At 46.4% G+C, this 18,208-nt stretch overlaps 1 protein-coding gene across 1 annotated transcript; it reads left to right on the forward strand.

Annotated features, from left to right (window-relative positions):
• Positions 1 to 1,480: 1,480 nt before the first annotated feature.
• On the forward strand, positions 1,481 to 18,044 carry C2H3orf84 (chromosome 2 C3orf84 homolog). Its single transcript, XM_035104999.1, has 4 exons — positions 1,481 to 1,507; positions 7,433 to 7,546; positions 16,344 to 16,421; positions 17,508 to 18,044. Exons 1-4 carry the CDS (start codon positions 1,481 to 1,483, stop codon positions 18,042 to 18,044), a joined length of 756 nt encoding a protein of 251 aa, XP_034960890.1.
• Positions 18,045 to 18,208: the final 164 nt, after the last annotated feature.

The raw sequence follows: 18,208 nt of genomic DNA on the forward strand, positions 1-18,208 counted from the left end.
GAGAGCTGAACCATAAAGAAGGCTGATTGCCGAAGAATTGATGCTTTTGAATTATGGTGCTGGAGGAGACTCTTGAGAGTCCCATGGACTGCAAGAAGATCAAACCTCTCCATTCTGAAGGAAATCAGCCCTGAGTGCTCACTGGAAGGACAGATCCTGAAGCTGAGGCTCCAATACTTTGGCCACCTCATGAGAAGAGAAGAATCCTTGGAAAAGACCCTGATGTTGGGAAAGATGGAGGGCACTAGGAGAAGGGGACGACAGAGGACAAGATGGTTGGACAGTGTTCTCGAAGCTACGAACATGAGTCTGACCAAACTGCGGGAGGCAGTGGAAGACAGGAGTGCCTGGTGTGCTCTGTTCCATGGGGTCACGAAGAGTCGGACACGACTTAATGACTAAACAACAACAACAGCAGCAACAACAAAACATTGTTATTGTAAGCCACTTCGGATGCTCACCGCGAGCAGAAAAGTAGGATGTAAATATTTCAAAGTAACAAAACGGTTGTAGCCAGCAATGCTGTACTCAGAGCAGACCCACTGGAATTAATGGACCCAACTACAGGCCATCTTTAGGGGCATCTGTCTCCCTTAAAACACGTACAAAGAGAGACACATATGATGGAAAGAAGAAAAGCAGCAGCAGCAGCAGCAAAACCACCGGCTACAAGCTCCTGATGAAACAGATCAAAAGGCTGGCACTGTAGCAAATGCACTGAATTTTTAAGCCAACTAAGAGTTAATGGTGCTGGAGGAGACTCTTGAGAGTCCCATGGACTGCAAGAAGATCAAACCTCTCCATTCTGAAGGAAATCAGCCCTGAGTGTTCACTGGAAGGACAGATCCTGAAGCTGAGGCTCCAATACTTTGGCCACCTCATGAGAAGAGAAGACTCCCTGGAAAAGACCTTGATGTTGGGAAAGATGGAGGGCACAAGGAGAGGGGGACGACAGAGCACGAGATGGTTGGACAGTGTTCTCGAAGCTATGAACATGAGTTTGACCAAACTGTGGGAGGCAGTGGAAGACAGGAGTGCCTGGCGTGCTCTGGTCCATGGGGTCACGAAGAGTCGGACACGACTAAACGACTAAACAACAACAAGTAACCCCCTTTCAAAGGTACTGGAATAAGCCAGGCAAGGTTTTTTATTTATTTATTTTGTCTCTAGAGCAGTTGGCAACCCTATCTACCTGCCCTTCTGACTACCCCAAACACTGTCTGAGTACTAATCACCACATTTTAATAATACAGGTTCCTTCTCAAGAGCAGAGAATGGGGCTGAAATGTCACATTGAGCATCAGGCAGACATCTTGTCTCTGATCTAACAATCCATGCTTTCCGCATATAACAGTTGCTTGGCAACCATGTAAACATGGGTGGCAAGCCCTATGCCCAGATACCAGCTAGCTTCAGGTGGCGGCTCAAATAACTGAGGGGACAGGCCACTTTTACGTGGCTCCCCTCAGATCCTGAGGGGATGCCTAGCCCGATTGTAGGGACATGGGTGAGTTCAATGCTTGTGATAAATGCTGTCCGTGGCTGTTTGTAAGGCCTCACAAACACTTTATATTATAGAAAAAGATGACCAGGTGTGTCTAGGTATGCTACCCTCTAATCTATGGGATCTGGCATGCTTTGTATTCACTTGGGCTATATATACACTCTACTTCTAAAGTAGGGGTCCCCAAACTAAGGCCCGGATGCGGCCCAATCGCCTTCTAAATCCGGCCCGCGGAAGGTCCAGGAATCAGCATGTTTTTACATGAGTAGAATGTGTCCTTTTATTTAAAATGCATCTCTGGGTTATTTGTGGGGTATAGAAATTCGTTCATATTTTTTTTTCAAAATATAGTCTGGCCCCCCACAAGGTCTGAGGGACAGTGGACCGGCCCCCTGCTGAAAAAGTTTGCTGATCCCTGCTCTAAAGCATATCTGATGCTCATTCTTTCCTGTAAAGAATCTTGGGCACTGTAGTAAAATTCTCAGGAACTTTTAACAAATCACAGTGCCCATAATTACTTGAGGGAAAAGCTTTCCAAACTGTGTGTTATGACACATTAGTGTGTTGGCTGCAGTGTCGTAGGTGTGTCGCACAAATGCTCTTATAAGGGGTTAGTTTAACCTCTGGCTTGCTGGTAAAACTGAATTACTGTGCCACGAAATGATGCATGTCTAAAAAGTGTGTAACCATCATGGAAAGTGCCGGTATAATGTGTAAAGATAAATGCATTCTGCCCTAGCTCAAGTGTTCCCTCATTTTTGTCCTTACTTCACATGTTCCAGGCCTGAGCTTTGGCAAGCCTTGGTGCAAATTAAGCCCTGCACATGAACTGAAGGTTATTAACTAAGGGGTTGAGCCATAAAGAAGTCTATGGAATGAAATCAAGTGGGTTGGCTGAGGTCAGGTTAACCCTGCAAAAAATCAATTCCGATCTGTATGGGTGGGAGGGATGGCTTCTGCTCAATGTCCCCATTTCCTCAGAAATGACACTCTAATGATGGGAGGTTTTGTACAGCAGGATGGGTGCATGGTATGTTTAGACTCTATAATAGGACAGGAATGCTTGGCTCAGATCCAGCCAGTTGTTTCTGAACAGGACCAGCACAAAGCAGTGAGGTACTCTGGATACTCCAACTCCCTTCTCCCCACTTGCTCCCCATTGGTCCACTACTTTTACCACAAGAAAAGGGTTAGGGAGCAAGGCCTATGGTTGCCTGGCAACCATAGCATCCCGGGCAGGAAAAAGGAGTTGCCTTATGCGTATTGATACTAGGCCGAATATACCTAAAAATGGAAATTTTGCTCCTCCCTTAGCAACATACTGTAATCTTGACTGCTGTCTTATGAGCTGCAAAATTCCGCACTAATTTTTCCATTATTTTAGCAGCAATGGCAGCTTTCCCCTTGCTGGGAACTTAGGTACACACTACACCTTTAAATCAGAATCAAAGGACATTTCCCCCTCAAAGAATTCTGGGCACTGTAGTTTGTGTTAAGGGTTGATGGAAATTGTAACTCAGTGCTAGGGGTAAACTACTGTGAGGAACAAAATAAAAAAATTCCTTCAGTAGCACCTTAAAGACCAACTAAGTTTTTATTTTGGTATGAGCTTTCGTGTGCATGCACACTTCATCAGATACACTGAAACAGAAGTCACCAGACCCTTATGTATATTCAGAGGGTGGGGGGGTGGGGGTGATGGGAATGGGTGATGGGCTGATAGGAGTGGTAAACCTGTTGATGACTGTTAACGACTGCTAATGAGTATGCTCTATTCTCCATCAGCTCTTGGAGAGAGTCTTTGGCCTCCTAGAGCAGTGGTGTCCAAACTTTTTTCAAAGAGGGCCAGATTTGATGAAGTGAAGGGCCATGAGGGCCAGCTAAAGGGCCAACCAAAGTTTTTTTTACCTTCTTTTAGGATTGAAGTTGTTGGGGTTTATTTTAGGATTTTATCCCAGGAAATAAACTGCCACGGGGGCTGGATTAAACCGAATGGCGTGCCGGATTAGGCCCCTGAAACAGACTTTGGACATGGCTGTCCTACAGAGTCCTTACGTATGAGTGTCAGGCAGTTAAAAATTCACCCACACCTCGGCTTCCTGGTTCAGCGCCAACGCCGATCGGCGGGGTTTCGTCTCGTCTCCGAGACGGCCCGTCTCTGCTAGGAGTGGGGAGGGCAGCGAGAGCGACGCTGCGCCCCTTAGAACCTCGGGAAGGGCGTCCCGGGGGCAATTTGCTCGGCATAGACCCAATCCGGACTCCCCAACTCTTCGGTTAGCTCTAATAAGAGCTCCGGAGTGAGGAGGGTAGAAGTCGTGGGGGCCATTTTGAGCGGCAACGTTATTCTAGCAGGGAGAAGCTTCAAGCCGAAGGCGGAGAGCGCTGGATTCTTCCGAAAATAAAACGATTGGAAAAGACTGTAAGTAACCTCACGATTTGGATTATAAAACAATTTGGATCTGGGAGAGAGGGGAGAAAAGAGGAAGCCACCCCCCCCCCACGGCAACAAAGAGACAGTAAATAGAAACCCGAAGCCATAAACAGAAGATTTGTAATTCAAAAGGATCCCTCAAAGGCATCAAAGAGAATCTCCCCTTTGATGCAGGGTGAAAAGGGGAGAGAGACTGTGATTTATGACTGCCCTGCAACAAGAGGTAAAGGCTAAGATAAACCTTTCTTTCCCTTGGGAGCCGGCAGCCCAGACAACCCAGTGAGTTGATCAGGATTTATAAGTCAATTTTTATTTCACTTGGTATTCCTGGACTTTGTGGAATTTCTTTTTTGGTTTAAGTGCTTGTGAAATGTGAGTTCGAACTTTATTGTTAACAAGACTTGAAGAATGCAGTCAGCTTGTTAAAATGGAGTCGAGAAAATAAACTGTGATCATATTCCACCCCACGTGACAAGTTTTGACCTTGGCAGGATTGAATTATGTCAACAAAGAAGTGTTCCCCTGAGTTCCAGCGGTCTGTTTTGACCTTAATGTGGGAAACAAGAATAGAGCTATGTCAAGAGGAGACAAGACGGCAAGAGTTACAGGAAAAATTTCAGATGGTGATGGCGGAATATGATTTTTTAGGAGATGTTTTTGACACTGAAAAAGATGAATGTGAGAATGACAATGATGATAACTATGATTTGGAAGGAAAAGATGAAGATGAGGACTGTGATGATTCAACACAAAATGAAGTACATCATGAAAAAAATGATGACTCTACTCTACAAAAAGTTGGATGGAGTGCCCTGCTTTTGAGGGGGGCACGATTGGTATTACTGGAACTCCAGAACGCCCACAGGGAAGAAGGAAAAAATATGCAGAGAAGAGAAGAAATCCAGGGGTCCTGTATGGTGGCCTGGATGGTAAAAGACTGTAAACAGGGGGTGGGGTGAAGGGAAAGGGATGTTGTGATTATAAGGATGGATTAACAGGTTTATAACTGGTCTGCTGATTTTGGAATTTGCTAGATTGGGGGGGTGGAGCCGGTATCGGGGATGTAAGGTTAAATTGAGAATAGTTATGGTTTTAAAAGTGAATGGATTTTGGAAAATGTGTAAATATGGAGGCTTATAGAGGGAGAAAAAAATTAGGCACGGGAAGAGAAAATGGGAGTTTGATTTTTCAGTGATTTGAGTATTAGATGAAAATGTTAACAATTGATTTATAAGTTGTATAAGATACAAAGGTGTATTTTTTAAAGTAAGAAACTGTTGCAGATGATAAAAAAGGGAGGAAAACCGGGGAAGGGGGGGGGAGGGGAAGCCCACAAAATATGGTTTTACAACTATGAATGTAAGAAAAAATTTTCTGTTTTGTATTGTTTTTTTCTTTTTTCTGCCTTTTCTTTTTTCCCTTTTTTCTATTTCTATTTTTTTTCTTTTTTTGGTATGACAATAGATGGTTGGATGGATGTCCTCCTGCGTACTGCCCTGGTTTGCTGGAGCTCCCTGGTGGCAGGGGGGGGCTTTGGGGTCAGGGGAGGGGGACAGAAATCCAAGCATAAAATGGACCATCTCTGACTGTCCACATACATGGGATACTTCTGTGGCAGGGGAGGACCCATGTGGGTGGGTAGGAAGGAGGTGGAAAAGGGGTTTAAGTATGTACCGTTTTTTTTGTTTTTTTGTATTTTGTAAAATTAATAAAAAGTATGTTTAAAAAAAAAATTCACCCACACCTCAAATCTTTACCTCTTGCATCTGGACTTCTTAGTCTTCCTTTTGCACCTGATCTCCTATTTTTCACTCTCTACCAGTCCTGAGCAGCAGAAATACACATACCAAATGCACACCCCAAGCGAGAGGCTGCCAGTGTGTTTTTTTCTAATGCTGATCTAAACTCACCTACTTAAACCCACATTTCATTGCCCTTTTCTTGATAGATAAGATGAACAAACATTCTCCCTTTTCGTTTAGCAGCACTCTAATATATGAAAACCTTCCAAATGTTTCCTCCCCCAATTCTTTCTTCAACATTTAAGCATTCTACATCAGTGATACTAAAGTAAGGTAAAGGGACCCCTGACCATTAGGTCCAGTCGTAACTGACACTGGGGTTGTGGTACTCATCTCGCGTTATTGGCCAAGGGAGCCGGTGTACAACTTCTGGGTCATGTGGTCAGCATGACAAAGCTGCAATGGCACAAAAATGTGGTTACAAAGCCACGGGTCCACATGGATCCTCAGGATTTTTGCATTGGGTCAACCCAAAATCACCATCAGATCACATAGCATGTCCATGGCTATAGCCTGCACCAAAAAAATCACGTATCCACTGTTTCGTGGGGCCGCAATGGCACAAAGACATGGTTACAAAGCCACAGATCCACATGGATCCTCAGGATTTTTGCATTGGGTCACCATTTTGAGTGCCGTGTTTCCATTTTGAGTGTTATGCTGAGGGCTGTGTGTTTTTGCTATTTATTTTACGTTTTTGTTTCAGCAGCTTTTTTGTTTTGTTTTTGCGACTGTGTGGAACCCAGTTCAGCTACTGATTGATTGATTGACTGCAGTGCATTGTTTATTGCTTTCATTTGATGGATCAATTGTCTTGTTGGATAGTAAAATTCATGTTAAATTGGTGTTTTAGGGGTTGTTTTTAAAAGGCTGGAATGGATTAATCCATTTTGCATTACTTTCTATGGGAAAGCGCGCTTTGGTTTTGGAACAGACTTCCGGAACAGATTAAGTTTGAGAACCAAGGTACCACTGTATACGGTACTCAGTGTTCCAAATAGCTATTTTGTTGTAAAGGCTGGTCCAGATTATGGGTTTCCAGTCCCACGTTGATGGCTGGATGATGTTGCACACAACCAAAAATACCTTTTCAGGCAGAATGCTGTTTTGGTGAGGGCAAGAAGGCAGCCTGCACAGCTGGGCATTCTCTACCAGCCACATAGACTGGCGCAGATCAGCTCAGACTGAAGCACCCCTTATGTCTGCTCAGTGGTGATGATCAAGACCAGGCACCCCCAAACTTCGGCCCTCCAGATGTTTTGGACTACAATTCCCATCATCCCTGACCACTGGTCCTGTTAGCTAGGGATCATGGGAGTTGTAGGCCAAAACATCTGGAGGGCCGCAGTTTGGGGATGCCTGATCAAGACTGTCGAAACATTACTCTCAGCCCTCCCAAATGAAGCTCTCTTGACAAGTCCTTGGCTGGCATAACGTGGCCAAGAGATCTCCCATGGGAAGCTGGCCTGCATCTTCAGAGATTCGCCTGTCTGCTTCTTGCCCTCGCCTGAAGAGCCGCTTTTCTTGTCGGTAATAAGAATAATGACAAACCCCCGTAAAATCCTTTCGTAGTTGTCAGAGGCAAAGTGTGACCTCCACTGGCCCCTATCAAGCTCACCAGCAAGTTTGGAGAGGCGACTGGATTATGTTGCTCAATTGCTAATTAGGGGCTCCCTGTTGCCTCTCTTGCTCCAGCACGCCAACGGTTTCTATGGCAACTACAGAAGCAGATGCAGGAGCGACTTCACCCAGGAGTATCGCAAAGCAGCCCAGCCACAACCTCCTGAACTCTTCCTGAGGAGAATGAAGGTGAGTGGCAGGTCATCTCCGGCTGGTCTTCGACAGGCTCCCACTGGGAAGAAGGCAAATGAAAGCCTTCATCCTTACCAGACCTCCTATCTGGTTGTTAATAAGGAGAAATGGAATGAAAGGGCCTTATGGGCGTGCTGTGTGACTAATCTCATTTTGCACAGAGGAAGGCATGAAATGTACTGGAAGTAGGCCTCAGTGTGCATTGGTGTGGTTAAGATCTGGGAGAGAAAGTTCTCATCTCAAGTTCTTCGGGTATTTAACTATTTGACCACAAGTCTTCAGCCTTTTTATACCTGAGACCCACCTTCAACCTGTGGCTACCCTTTAAAAAAAAACCCCTATTTGTTTTCCAACTGTACACAGCATTCCAAATGCAGCCACGCCATGTATTTCTGTAGCAGCATTACAATATTGGCAGTTTAATTTTCGCAACAGCCCATCTGGGTGTTAACCAGAAAGTTGGTGGTTCAATCAAGCCCACCCAGGGATGGCTGTGGGCAGGATTCCTGCATTGCAGGGGGTTGCACTAAATGACCCTCAGGGTCCCTTCCAACCCTATGATTCTATGATTTTCAGTTCCCGTCCTAGTGATCGCTGTCATGGACTGTGCCTTTCCCCACACACACTGGGTCAAGATCTTCTTGCACCATGAGCCCAAGGTCTCATTTCTGATCCGTCAGCTCATGAGCATATACTGTACAGTATATGAACATGCTTCACTTTTACACTTGTTTACACTGGATTGCCTTTGCCATTTTACCACCCAGTTTAGAAAGGAGCTTTTACAGCAAGGCCCTAGGTCCTATCCAGAGTACTCAAGAGACATACTGTGGTAGATATGGGGTGGCAACTGATGGATCCCATCACGTAGTTGACTCTTTCGCTTGCATTTGTGTGTATATGTGTGAAGCCTGGGATTAAAATCCTAATTCAACCTGGATAAAATTGCTTGTCCCAAACTGCCGATTTTATCCCATTTGCTGATGTGGACTTAATTTGAGCTGGAACAGTAGGCAGGCTCCTGAATCCTAGTGCTCAACTTTTCTGTATGGTATTGCAAGAATATGTCTTCCTGTAAAGCATAATATGTCATGCTGTAAAGTAAAATGCTTTTCTGATCGGAAAAAATCTATTTAGGAAGATGTGGGTAGGTTTTTGAGCTTCCCTTACGATCAGTTTTAGGAGGTTGTGAATATCACACTGTTAGAACTTATGTATGCTAGATGCTATTATGCTAGATACTTACGTATACTAGATGTTATTATGATTTAATAACTAAAATGCAGCTAATTGTTTGTTAATTGTCTTCTTGCTGTTTTTAATAGCTGCCTTGAGTGCCTTTATAGTGAAAGATGGATATAAATTTCTCAAATAAAACAAAAATGAAAGGTAAAGCAAATTCCATGTGCCCAAGGTTACATTAGTGGAAATACTTCTCAATCCTCTGTTTACTGAGTAAAAAGGTAAAGGGACCCCTGACCATTAGGTCCACTCGTGACCGACTCTGGGGTTGCGGTGCTCATCTCGCGTTATTGGCCAAGAGAGCCGGCGTACAGCTTCCAGGTGATGTGGCCAGCATGACAAAGCCGCTTCTGGCGAACCAGAGCAGCACACGGAAACGCCATTTACCTTCCCGCTGGAGTGGTACCTATTTATCTACTTGCACTTTGACGCGCTTTCGAACTGCTAGGTTGGCAGGAGCTGGGACCAAGCAACGGGAGTTCACCTTCTGATCAGCAAGCCCTAGGCTCTGTAGTACTCATCCCAATTTCCTTGCGAGGAAGTTAAGATGGCATTCGCTCAAGCAGCCTTCCAGTCCATTTCCAGTCAAATATTTTGCGGGAACAGGTTTGTAGTGCAAAGCCTCCCAGTCAGCTATAATTCTGGAACCTGAATTTGCAGGTCCATGATTGAATCCCACCCGAGAACAGCTACAGTCTGGAAGAAGCCTCTGCCACCTGCTCATGAGAGGAATCCGTTGTCGGTAGTTTCTTTCCTGCCTTTGGGAGGACCAGGTTGTCCTTTGTTATTGTGGTACGGAAGTGCTAGCCCTCCTCTTTATTAAATCTATCTGCTGGGATTTCGGGTAGCAGCTAAGACCTATTTAATTGCTTTGCAATATCTCGAGCGGCATGTTGTGGATTAGGCTCCTCCTGCCCCCACACCCTGGCACTGACAGTTGGAGACTTGGCATCTGTCCCCATTAAGCGATGAAGACAGCTGCCTCTTAATTCTCTTTCGGGACCCACAGCAGTTTTGACAACAGGTAAAGCCACGGCTGCTTCTCGTCCTCTGTGCCACTGCGCCTGGAGTCCTGTCACCTCGCAGCACTGGACAGGCAGGAAACCGAGCATCGTGTTGTGACAAGGGGCTTAGCTCATGTGACTCTGCATCTGTGCTGCTTGGATAATCTCTTTCTCTGATCCGTTCGGTTCACAAGGGAGAACTCCCACTGCTGATTCCCAAGCCCAAGTGTTCGTTCTCAGCTCATTTCATGGAGGGGAGAAATGATATAGCTCAGTATTTTATCTGTGGGAGATCTAATGAGGGTGATCGGATGCAAAGGCAGGGGCTTGTGTTTGCTTAATAGTTCTGCCTGTTTGAGCAGGTACTTGTTTTCCAACCCCTGCAGCATTTTGGGATTACAAACTGTACCTGTTGAAAACCCCTCTCTGGCAATATTTCATTACACTTACAAGACCCCTGACAGCTTGCGGGCTGGATATAGCCCCCCAAAGCACTTTATCTGGTCTCCAGTTACCCCGTACAACATTTTAATTATGTTGTGGCAAAGTGTTTGCTAGCAGTTTCACTGGTACGGAAAATATTGTTTTCAAAAGCTGTAAGAGACGAGAGGCAGAGTCTCCCTCTGTCTCTTTGGGTCTCAAAGCCCATGCTGATCGAGGGGGGGGGGTCAACTTTATTTATAAAGCCTGAGCAACAATGAAGGTTTGGCAAAATGCCTCTCCTACCCAACCTTGAAATTACAGGGTGGCTTTCGAGAATATAGAAGCAAAGGGTCATAATTCTGTGGCAGAGGTACATGCTGCGCATGCAGATAATCCCAGGCTCCATCTCCCGCTTCTCCCAATAAAAGGACCTCAGGTAGCAGGCTTAGAAACAACTTCTATACGAGGGCCAAACTAGATGTGATATTTATCATATGGTTGCCCTGGGGCACTTGATCTTTAAAAAAATAATAAATCGCTGGGACAGCCCAACCCCACAAGCCGGATCAGGGCTATACTGTGTAGGGAGGGGGCCTTAAACCTTCTTCCTCCGCTTTGCTTTGCTCGCAATCAGAATCCACACAACCCCATGAGCCCAGGGAGGGGAAGGGGGCAAGGCCATGGAGAGTTTCACAGGAAAGGATGAGAACCTGGTTGTGGATGCAGGGCAGAACAGAAAGATAATATTGGGGGATACAGGCAAGGGCATTGCGATGTCAGAGCAGAGCGACAAAAACAGGGATTCATTTTAGCAGCAATCCTGGGCAGATTGAGCAGGCAAAGGTGAGCTATTGGAAGGCCAGAGAAAAGATTATTGCAGACTGTAATCACTGGGGGAGATTAACAGGAGCACGTACCGGTTGTTGCATCTTCAGTGGTGCAGAACAGGCCACACTGGCCCCAAATATGATAGGGGCAACGAGTGTAATAGCCCTTGGGGTGTGGTTAGTGTGGTTGTGAGCTCACCTGCTAAGTTTGCCACCTGCGCCTTGGCTCTGCTTTCCAGGCAGCAACATACAAGACACCCGGGTACTAGGACCGGGCGATATATCGCCCCAAACCGGTTTGAAGTCCATATTATGATATCAGTTTCATAGTTTTTTACCTGGCAATACATTGCATATCTTTACGTGTGTGTGTGTGTGTGCTATGCAAAAAATCACAATGGGGGGAAAACCGCGAAGCCAGCCAATGCCTTATTTCAGACATTGTGATATATTGGTGTATCACAATGTTTAGCCGGTGATATATCGCAGTGTTGAAAAACCAGATCCCGCCCAGCCTTACCAGGTACCTCACAAGAGGGTTCTTTATTGCTATCATTTTAATCAACTGTTTGTTTGGGGGGGTTGGTCTTGTTTTTAATGTTTTTACTGTATTTATATTCAGTGTTAGCCGCCCTGAGCCCGGTCTTGGCCAGGGAGGGCGGGGTATAAATAAAAATTTATTGTTATTAGTATTTATTATGAGAAGACATTTGCTTCTGAAGAACCACATGGTGCAGCCTCCACTCCAAGGCGTGCACTAGGAGAGAGACCCTTCCTCCAAAAAGAAACAGAAACTAAAACTTGCAGCCTGTATAATGTACAGGCACCTATACAAACTGTACTTCACAATGAGGGGCTAGCTAGTACCTTATACACTAGTTTTCAGCATGATTTGGAGAATCAGTGAAGTACAGTGGTACCTCGGTTTACAGCCACAATTGGTTCCGGAAGTCTGTACTCAACCTGAAGCGAACTTTCCCATTGAAAGTAAGGGAAAGTGGAGTAATCCGTTCCAGACGGGTCCGCGGAGTACTCAACCTGAAGCATACTTAACCCAAAGTATGAGTGTAATTGGTTCTGGAAGTCTGTACTTAAACTGAAGCGTACTTAACCTGAAGTGAACTTTCCCATTGAAAGTAATGGAAAGTGAATTAATCCGTTCCAGATGGGTCCGCGGTGTTTGTAAACCGAGGCGGTTGTAAACCGAGGTATGACTGTATAGGCAGTGCATTACAAAACGCAGGAGAGCAATTCTGGCTTCAGCTTGTAAAACGGAGAAATTCCCTCTAGCCAGACTGACTAAGATTAGTTGTGAGGGAGAAGTTGCTCTAAAAGAGCCAGCACCTCACAGACCTCACTTTTAGGCAGCCTATAAATGTTGGCATATAACAATCAAGAGACCTGTAGCAAAATATGTGTTTGGCTACTTCAATAGGCTAAATACAACCTGTGCATCTTCAGCTCCTTGGCTTGACCGCCCTGTTGGCTCCTAGGGATGCACAGGGATGCCAGCTAAGGCAACAGAATAAGCTCCTGGGGGATGCAAAACTGATCTCTAGCTGCCAGCTTGCAAGAGCTTTTCAGACATCAGTGAATGGCACAATTGACTCCCTTAGAATGATTCCTCCTGATGAAATTCGTCTGCTAACAGAGCATCCCTTGAAGCTGACATCTGCACAGAGAACACATCTCCCATTTTGTCATATGCTGGGGAGCTCCGGATTCAAGAGAGGAAAGGGTCTTAGCCCACCACTTTGCAGGATAAGGCCTCGCAGGTGTACACTCTGATAATGTGGGTGGGCAAGAGCACTCCTCATGAGACAGAGAGCATACAGAGTGACTAACACACCACAGCACCTGAAGCCCTACCATCGGCCAGCCAGGGTGGAAAAAGGGAGCAATTTTTTTTATCCTATTGCTGTGCCAGCCTGAGAAGCCCTTGGGCTCAGCTTCCCACAAAGACAAAGTGTCTGGTACTCCCATCTCAAGATGCCCCAATTACAGGTTTCGTGCTACCTACCAGCAGAGAGAGGATTGCCAGTGATAGTTTACTCTACCTCTCTTTTAAATCAAAATCAGTGAAGGCAGTGAACGTTCTGTGTGAGTGCCTGGAGGCGGTTGGAGGGTGGGTGGCGGCTAACGGGTTGAGGTTGAATCCTGACAAGACAGAAGTACTGTTTGTGGGGGACAGGAGGCGGGCAGGTGTGGAGGACTCCCTGGTCCTCAATGAGGTAACTGTGCCCCTGAAGGACCAGGTGTGCAGCCTGGGAGTCATTTTGGACTCACAGCTGTCCATGGAGGCACAGGTTAATTCTGTGTCCAGGGCGGCTGTCTACCAGCTCCATCTGGTACGCAGGCTGAGACCCTACCTGCCTGCAGACTGTCTCGCCAGAGTGGTGCATGCTCTGGTTATCTCCTGCTTGGACTACTGCAATGCGCTCTACGTGGGGCTACCTTTAAGGTGACCCGGAAACTGCAATTAATCTGGAATGCGGCACCTAGACTAGTGACTGGGAGCGGCCGCCGGACAAACATAACACCAGTCCTGAGAGATCTACACTGGCTCCCAGTACGTTTCCGAGCACAATTCAAAGTGTTGGTACTGACCTTTAAAGCCCTAAACGGCCTCGGTCCTGTATACCTGAAGGAGCATCTCCACCCCCACCGTTCTGCCTGGACACTGAGGTCCAGCACCGAGGGCCTTCTGGCGGTTCCCTCATTGCGATAAGTGAGGTTACAGGGAACCAGACAGAGGGCCTTCTCGGTAGTGGCACCTGCCCTGTGGAACGCCCTCCCAGCAGATGTCCAGGCAATAAGCAACTATTTTACTTTTAGAAGACAACTGAAGGAAGCCCTGTTTAGGGAAGTTTTTAATGTTTGATGCTGTACTGTTTTTAATATTCAGTTGGAAGCCGCCCAGAGTGGCTGGGGAAACCCAGCCAGATGGGCGGGGTATAAATAATAAATTCTTCTTCTTCTTCTTCTTCTTCTTCTTCTTCTTCTTCTTCTTCTTCTTCTTCTTCTTCTTCTTCTTCTTATTATTATTATTATTATTATTACTCCCCACTTGAGTAGAGGCTGGACCTTATGCGAGGACTGCGAGCCTAAGTCTAGGCCTTGTATGCCTAGGAACAGAACGGTGTGTTTTCTTTTGTTTTGCATTACATTCTGTTTTGAAAATAAATACAATGAAATCACTAATTAAGAGAAAAGGGGGAAATTAAACTCACTAATTACCTTTTTTGTCTATCAACATGGGTGGGCTTATGAGATAGAGTGAAAACAAAAAGGCTGTGTAGAGAGTTGTCACTGACAGTTGTGAGTATTTGGATAAGTTACGTATCTACGAGTCATTTCTTGTTTCTTGATGGAAGCTGTGGAACAGGCAACTGATGCTTTTATTCTTCACTCTCTACCAGTCCTGAGCAGAAGAAATATACAGTGCATACCAAATGCAACACACCAAGCAAAAGGCATAGCCATTGGCTGCTGCTAGGGTGGAACAGTTGTGGAGCAATCAATTGACCCTTTTTAGATCCAAGGGGCTTGGCCTTATAGAAAGAATCCTAGAGGCTTCAATGTAGGATAGACTGAAGCCCAGATTTACAGTTTCCTTGGCCAAGACATTGCTGTTTACCTGAATGCATAGTGGAAAGTACTCCGTACAAAAAAACAACACCACCTGCAAAATTTATTCTATTTTACCACCTTTGTATCAAACCTTTCCTTAAAGGATTTCAGGGATATTCTTTTGTGCAGGGATTTACCCAATTTTCTCCTCACAACAATTCTGTGAGGTACAAAATGGTAAGAAAGCGTGACTGGCTAAAGGTAGTTCAGCAAGCTTCATGAATCATGACTGAGTGGAGATTTCATTCCAAGTCTTCCCCAGTCTGCCCAGTATGGTATGTACTGGATAGGGATAGCTTCACCACACTTGTCCATGCATTAGTAACATTATGATGCTCGTGGGGCAAACTACTGTCAGTATATAATACATTGTTTGTAGGATTTTCACCAGCTGCCAATCTGCCACCTTTATGGCCCTATATTATCCCAGGACCAAGTTGTGGAGAAGCGAGGTTGCTCAGGAGAGCCTATCACACTCGCTTGCCCAACTGCAACTCAACAGCTCTACAGGGCTGCCAGTTGAGTTTTAATCTAAGGTAAAGGTAAAGGGACCCCTGGCCATTAGGTCCAGTCGCGGACGACTCTGGGGTTGCAGCGCTCATCTCGCTTTACTGGCCGAGGGAGCCGGCGTACCGCTTCAGGGTCATGGGGCCAGCATGACTAAGCCGCTTCTGGCAAACCAGAGCAGCACACGGAAACGCCATTTACCTTCCCACCGGAGCGGTACCTATTTATCTACTTGCACTTTGACGTGCTTTCGAACTGCTAGGTTGGCAGGAGCTGGGACCGAGCAACGGGAGCTCACCCCATCGCGGGGATTCGAACCACCGACCTTCTGATCGGCAAGCCCTAGGCTCAGTGGTTTAGACCACAGCGCCACCTGCGTCCCTAAGGTAGTTGCTGCCATTATCCTCCCACTTACTTCTTGCAGCCAAGGTGCACCTGGGGCGCACCAAAATGTTGTTTTTTCTTAAGGCTTCAAGCCAGTACAGCCTGCACTCATTGGCTCAACCTACACACAAACTTGCTGGGGAAAGCAAGGCCAGCTTCTAGCTGTCTTTACCCATCCCAATATCAAAGCAGCTTGCTCATTACCCTGGCAGCCTCCCCACCCCCATAACTTCCCAAAGCCCAGAAACTCTGAGAACAACTCAGTCTCACCCCGTGTTTCCCAGGCAAGTTCCCTTATAAGTTACTCAGTGTGTAAAGGCAGCCCACATTTCTCATGTCTTTCCCAGGTCTCAGAAAAAAAGGGGGCTGGTCTCTTACAACTCTGATCTAAACAGTAGCATGGATTCCAGAATCCCGAGGCTGGCAATTGCAGAGTTTAATGGCCCAGTTGTGAAACTTTACTATAAATAAAAGGTGGAGGGGGGAGCAGGCTCAGGGTGAAAACAGAATACAAACTAAACTGTGGCTCTGAAACTGGGTAACCCTACCCTACCAACTTCAGCAGTCTTTCTCAGCCTTGGGTCCCCAATTGTCTTGGAATATAGCATCCTAAATCCATAGCTCCCCAGTACCTATTCAGAATCCCTCTCCTTTGGGCCAAATTTGCCCTCGCCTGGTGTTTGAAAGCAGATCCCATCCTTACCCCACTGGTACAACTGCAGGGTGCGGCATTTTGCAGGGAGCCGTGGGCTAATCTTGCTTGTGCTCTTTTTCCAGGAAACTCCTTCAAAGCACATATTCTCTAAGCACGACAACAGGCACTCCTTCCCAGGATCAGCTACATATTTTGAGAACGTGAGTGTGCTTGGTTTCGGGGGGGCGGGGGGCGGGAGTATGTGTGTGTGGGGGGGGTAAGGTTTTTATCCTTTTCCTCTTATGCAGCAATAGAGCCGGTAGAGAAGTTAATCAGAGGAGTGCTTGATTAGAGACGTCAGTTTCATTCCTAATGTGATTAGCTCTCCCTTGGCAGGCTCCAGGGCTCCCTCAGGAACTGATGACACCAGCCGGCTGCCTCTGCAGAAGCACTAGTTAAGTGCTCTTGGATGCAGGAAGTAGCCTGAGGCTTTGCCTTACATGTCTAGTGGGTACCTGATGCACTCGAGCAGTCAGGGTCAGGTCCCGCATGGCCAGGACAGAACTGGCCAAGCGTTAGGATCAGCACTGGAGGGCTCCATGCCACACCATCCTTACAGGCGTGCTCTGTAAGATTCCTCCCTGGTGCCGGGAGGGAAAGTCGACTAAGGTTGAACTCAAAGATTAGTCTAGCGAAACCACACTTTCTGAAACAATAGGAGAACCAAAGCACAGCCATCCTTTGAAATTTGCACATCCAAATTTTGCAGCGCAGTCCTGCAGCCAAGTAATGTGTTGGGGGAAAATGCATATATTCATGAGAATAGCATACAACACGCGTTAGGATAAAATTGGTTGCAAAAATGTGTATAGAATGTATGTATTTATTAGGAGAAACTTGCACTCAAATGCCAAATAATTGCAATTTGTGGCATACTAGCTACCTTGTGGGTTAATATATGCAGGATCAAGTACTGAGGGCAGGAGTTCAGCTTGGTGTGAAGACAGATTTTTTTAAAAAAGCAATCACAGAGTTGTGAACCCTTCTTCGAAACTTGTGTGAGAGACGTCAAGCACTTGATCAGTCGCAAATTTTGTCCCTCGATTCCAAGGTAGTTCACCCATCACTAGTTTCGATAAAATGTGGCAAGGCTTTCCTCCAGTGCCCTCCCCTGCTCTCAGAATACTGCACCTGTCTTCCACCCGTGGTAACCTCCTGGCTTCTTCTTGTCCTGTGTTTAAAATGGTGTGCTAGATGGCTCCTTTCGTAGTGCAGGTATGAACAGTCTGGTCATTGTTTCACGGCAGGGCTTAGGAAGGAGGAGAATAGAGGGAAGCCTTCCCGACACCAAGAACATAATTGACTGGGTTCCCTTGAAGGAGGAGTTAAGACGCGAGAGGCCCCTCATCTCAAGCTACCAGTATGACTTCCACCCCAGAGAAAAGGTCCCCCAGTTGTTAGTTCATCACTCCTACAGGCAAGGGCAGCCCCTCCAACGCACACCCAGCACCACCTACCAGCACACGTACCGGAGCTACTGTTTGTATGAACCCAACCTCAGGACATTCAAGCATGAGGTGGATAAAAATGCCGACCCCCTCAAGCCTGCCACCAGTGAGCCCACCAAGCCTGCCTCCAGTGAGCCCACCAAGCCTACCTCCAGTGAGCCCACCGCCCCTGCCTCCAGTGAGGCCGCCACCGTTCCAGGCTCATGTGAGCCCACTGCAACAGATACCAGCAAGACCCCAGAAGCCTTTGCTACAGGACCCATTTATGTGCGTCCTGCCACCTACAGGCCAACCCGGTGGACTGTCTCAGACTGTTTGCGCTGGCACAATTGCTGATCGCACGTGAGAGTTCCTCGGTTATCTGCGAGAACAGTTAAATGCTCCTTTGTACAAGGTTAAATATGGGAAAATAAAATAAAAGCTTGCTGGACTGTGACACAAGCAGATGCTACGGGTTTTGCATTCCCCTTTATTTCCCCTCTGCCAGGAAACCTTTTTGC

This window comes from Zootoca vivipara, chromosome 2, assembly GCF_963506605.1.
Source record: "Zootoca vivipara chromosome 2, rZooViv1.1, whole genome shotgun sequence".
Classification (NCBI taxonomy): Eukaryota; Metazoa; Chordata; class Lepidosauria; order Squamata; family Lacertidae; genus Zootoca; species Zootoca vivipara.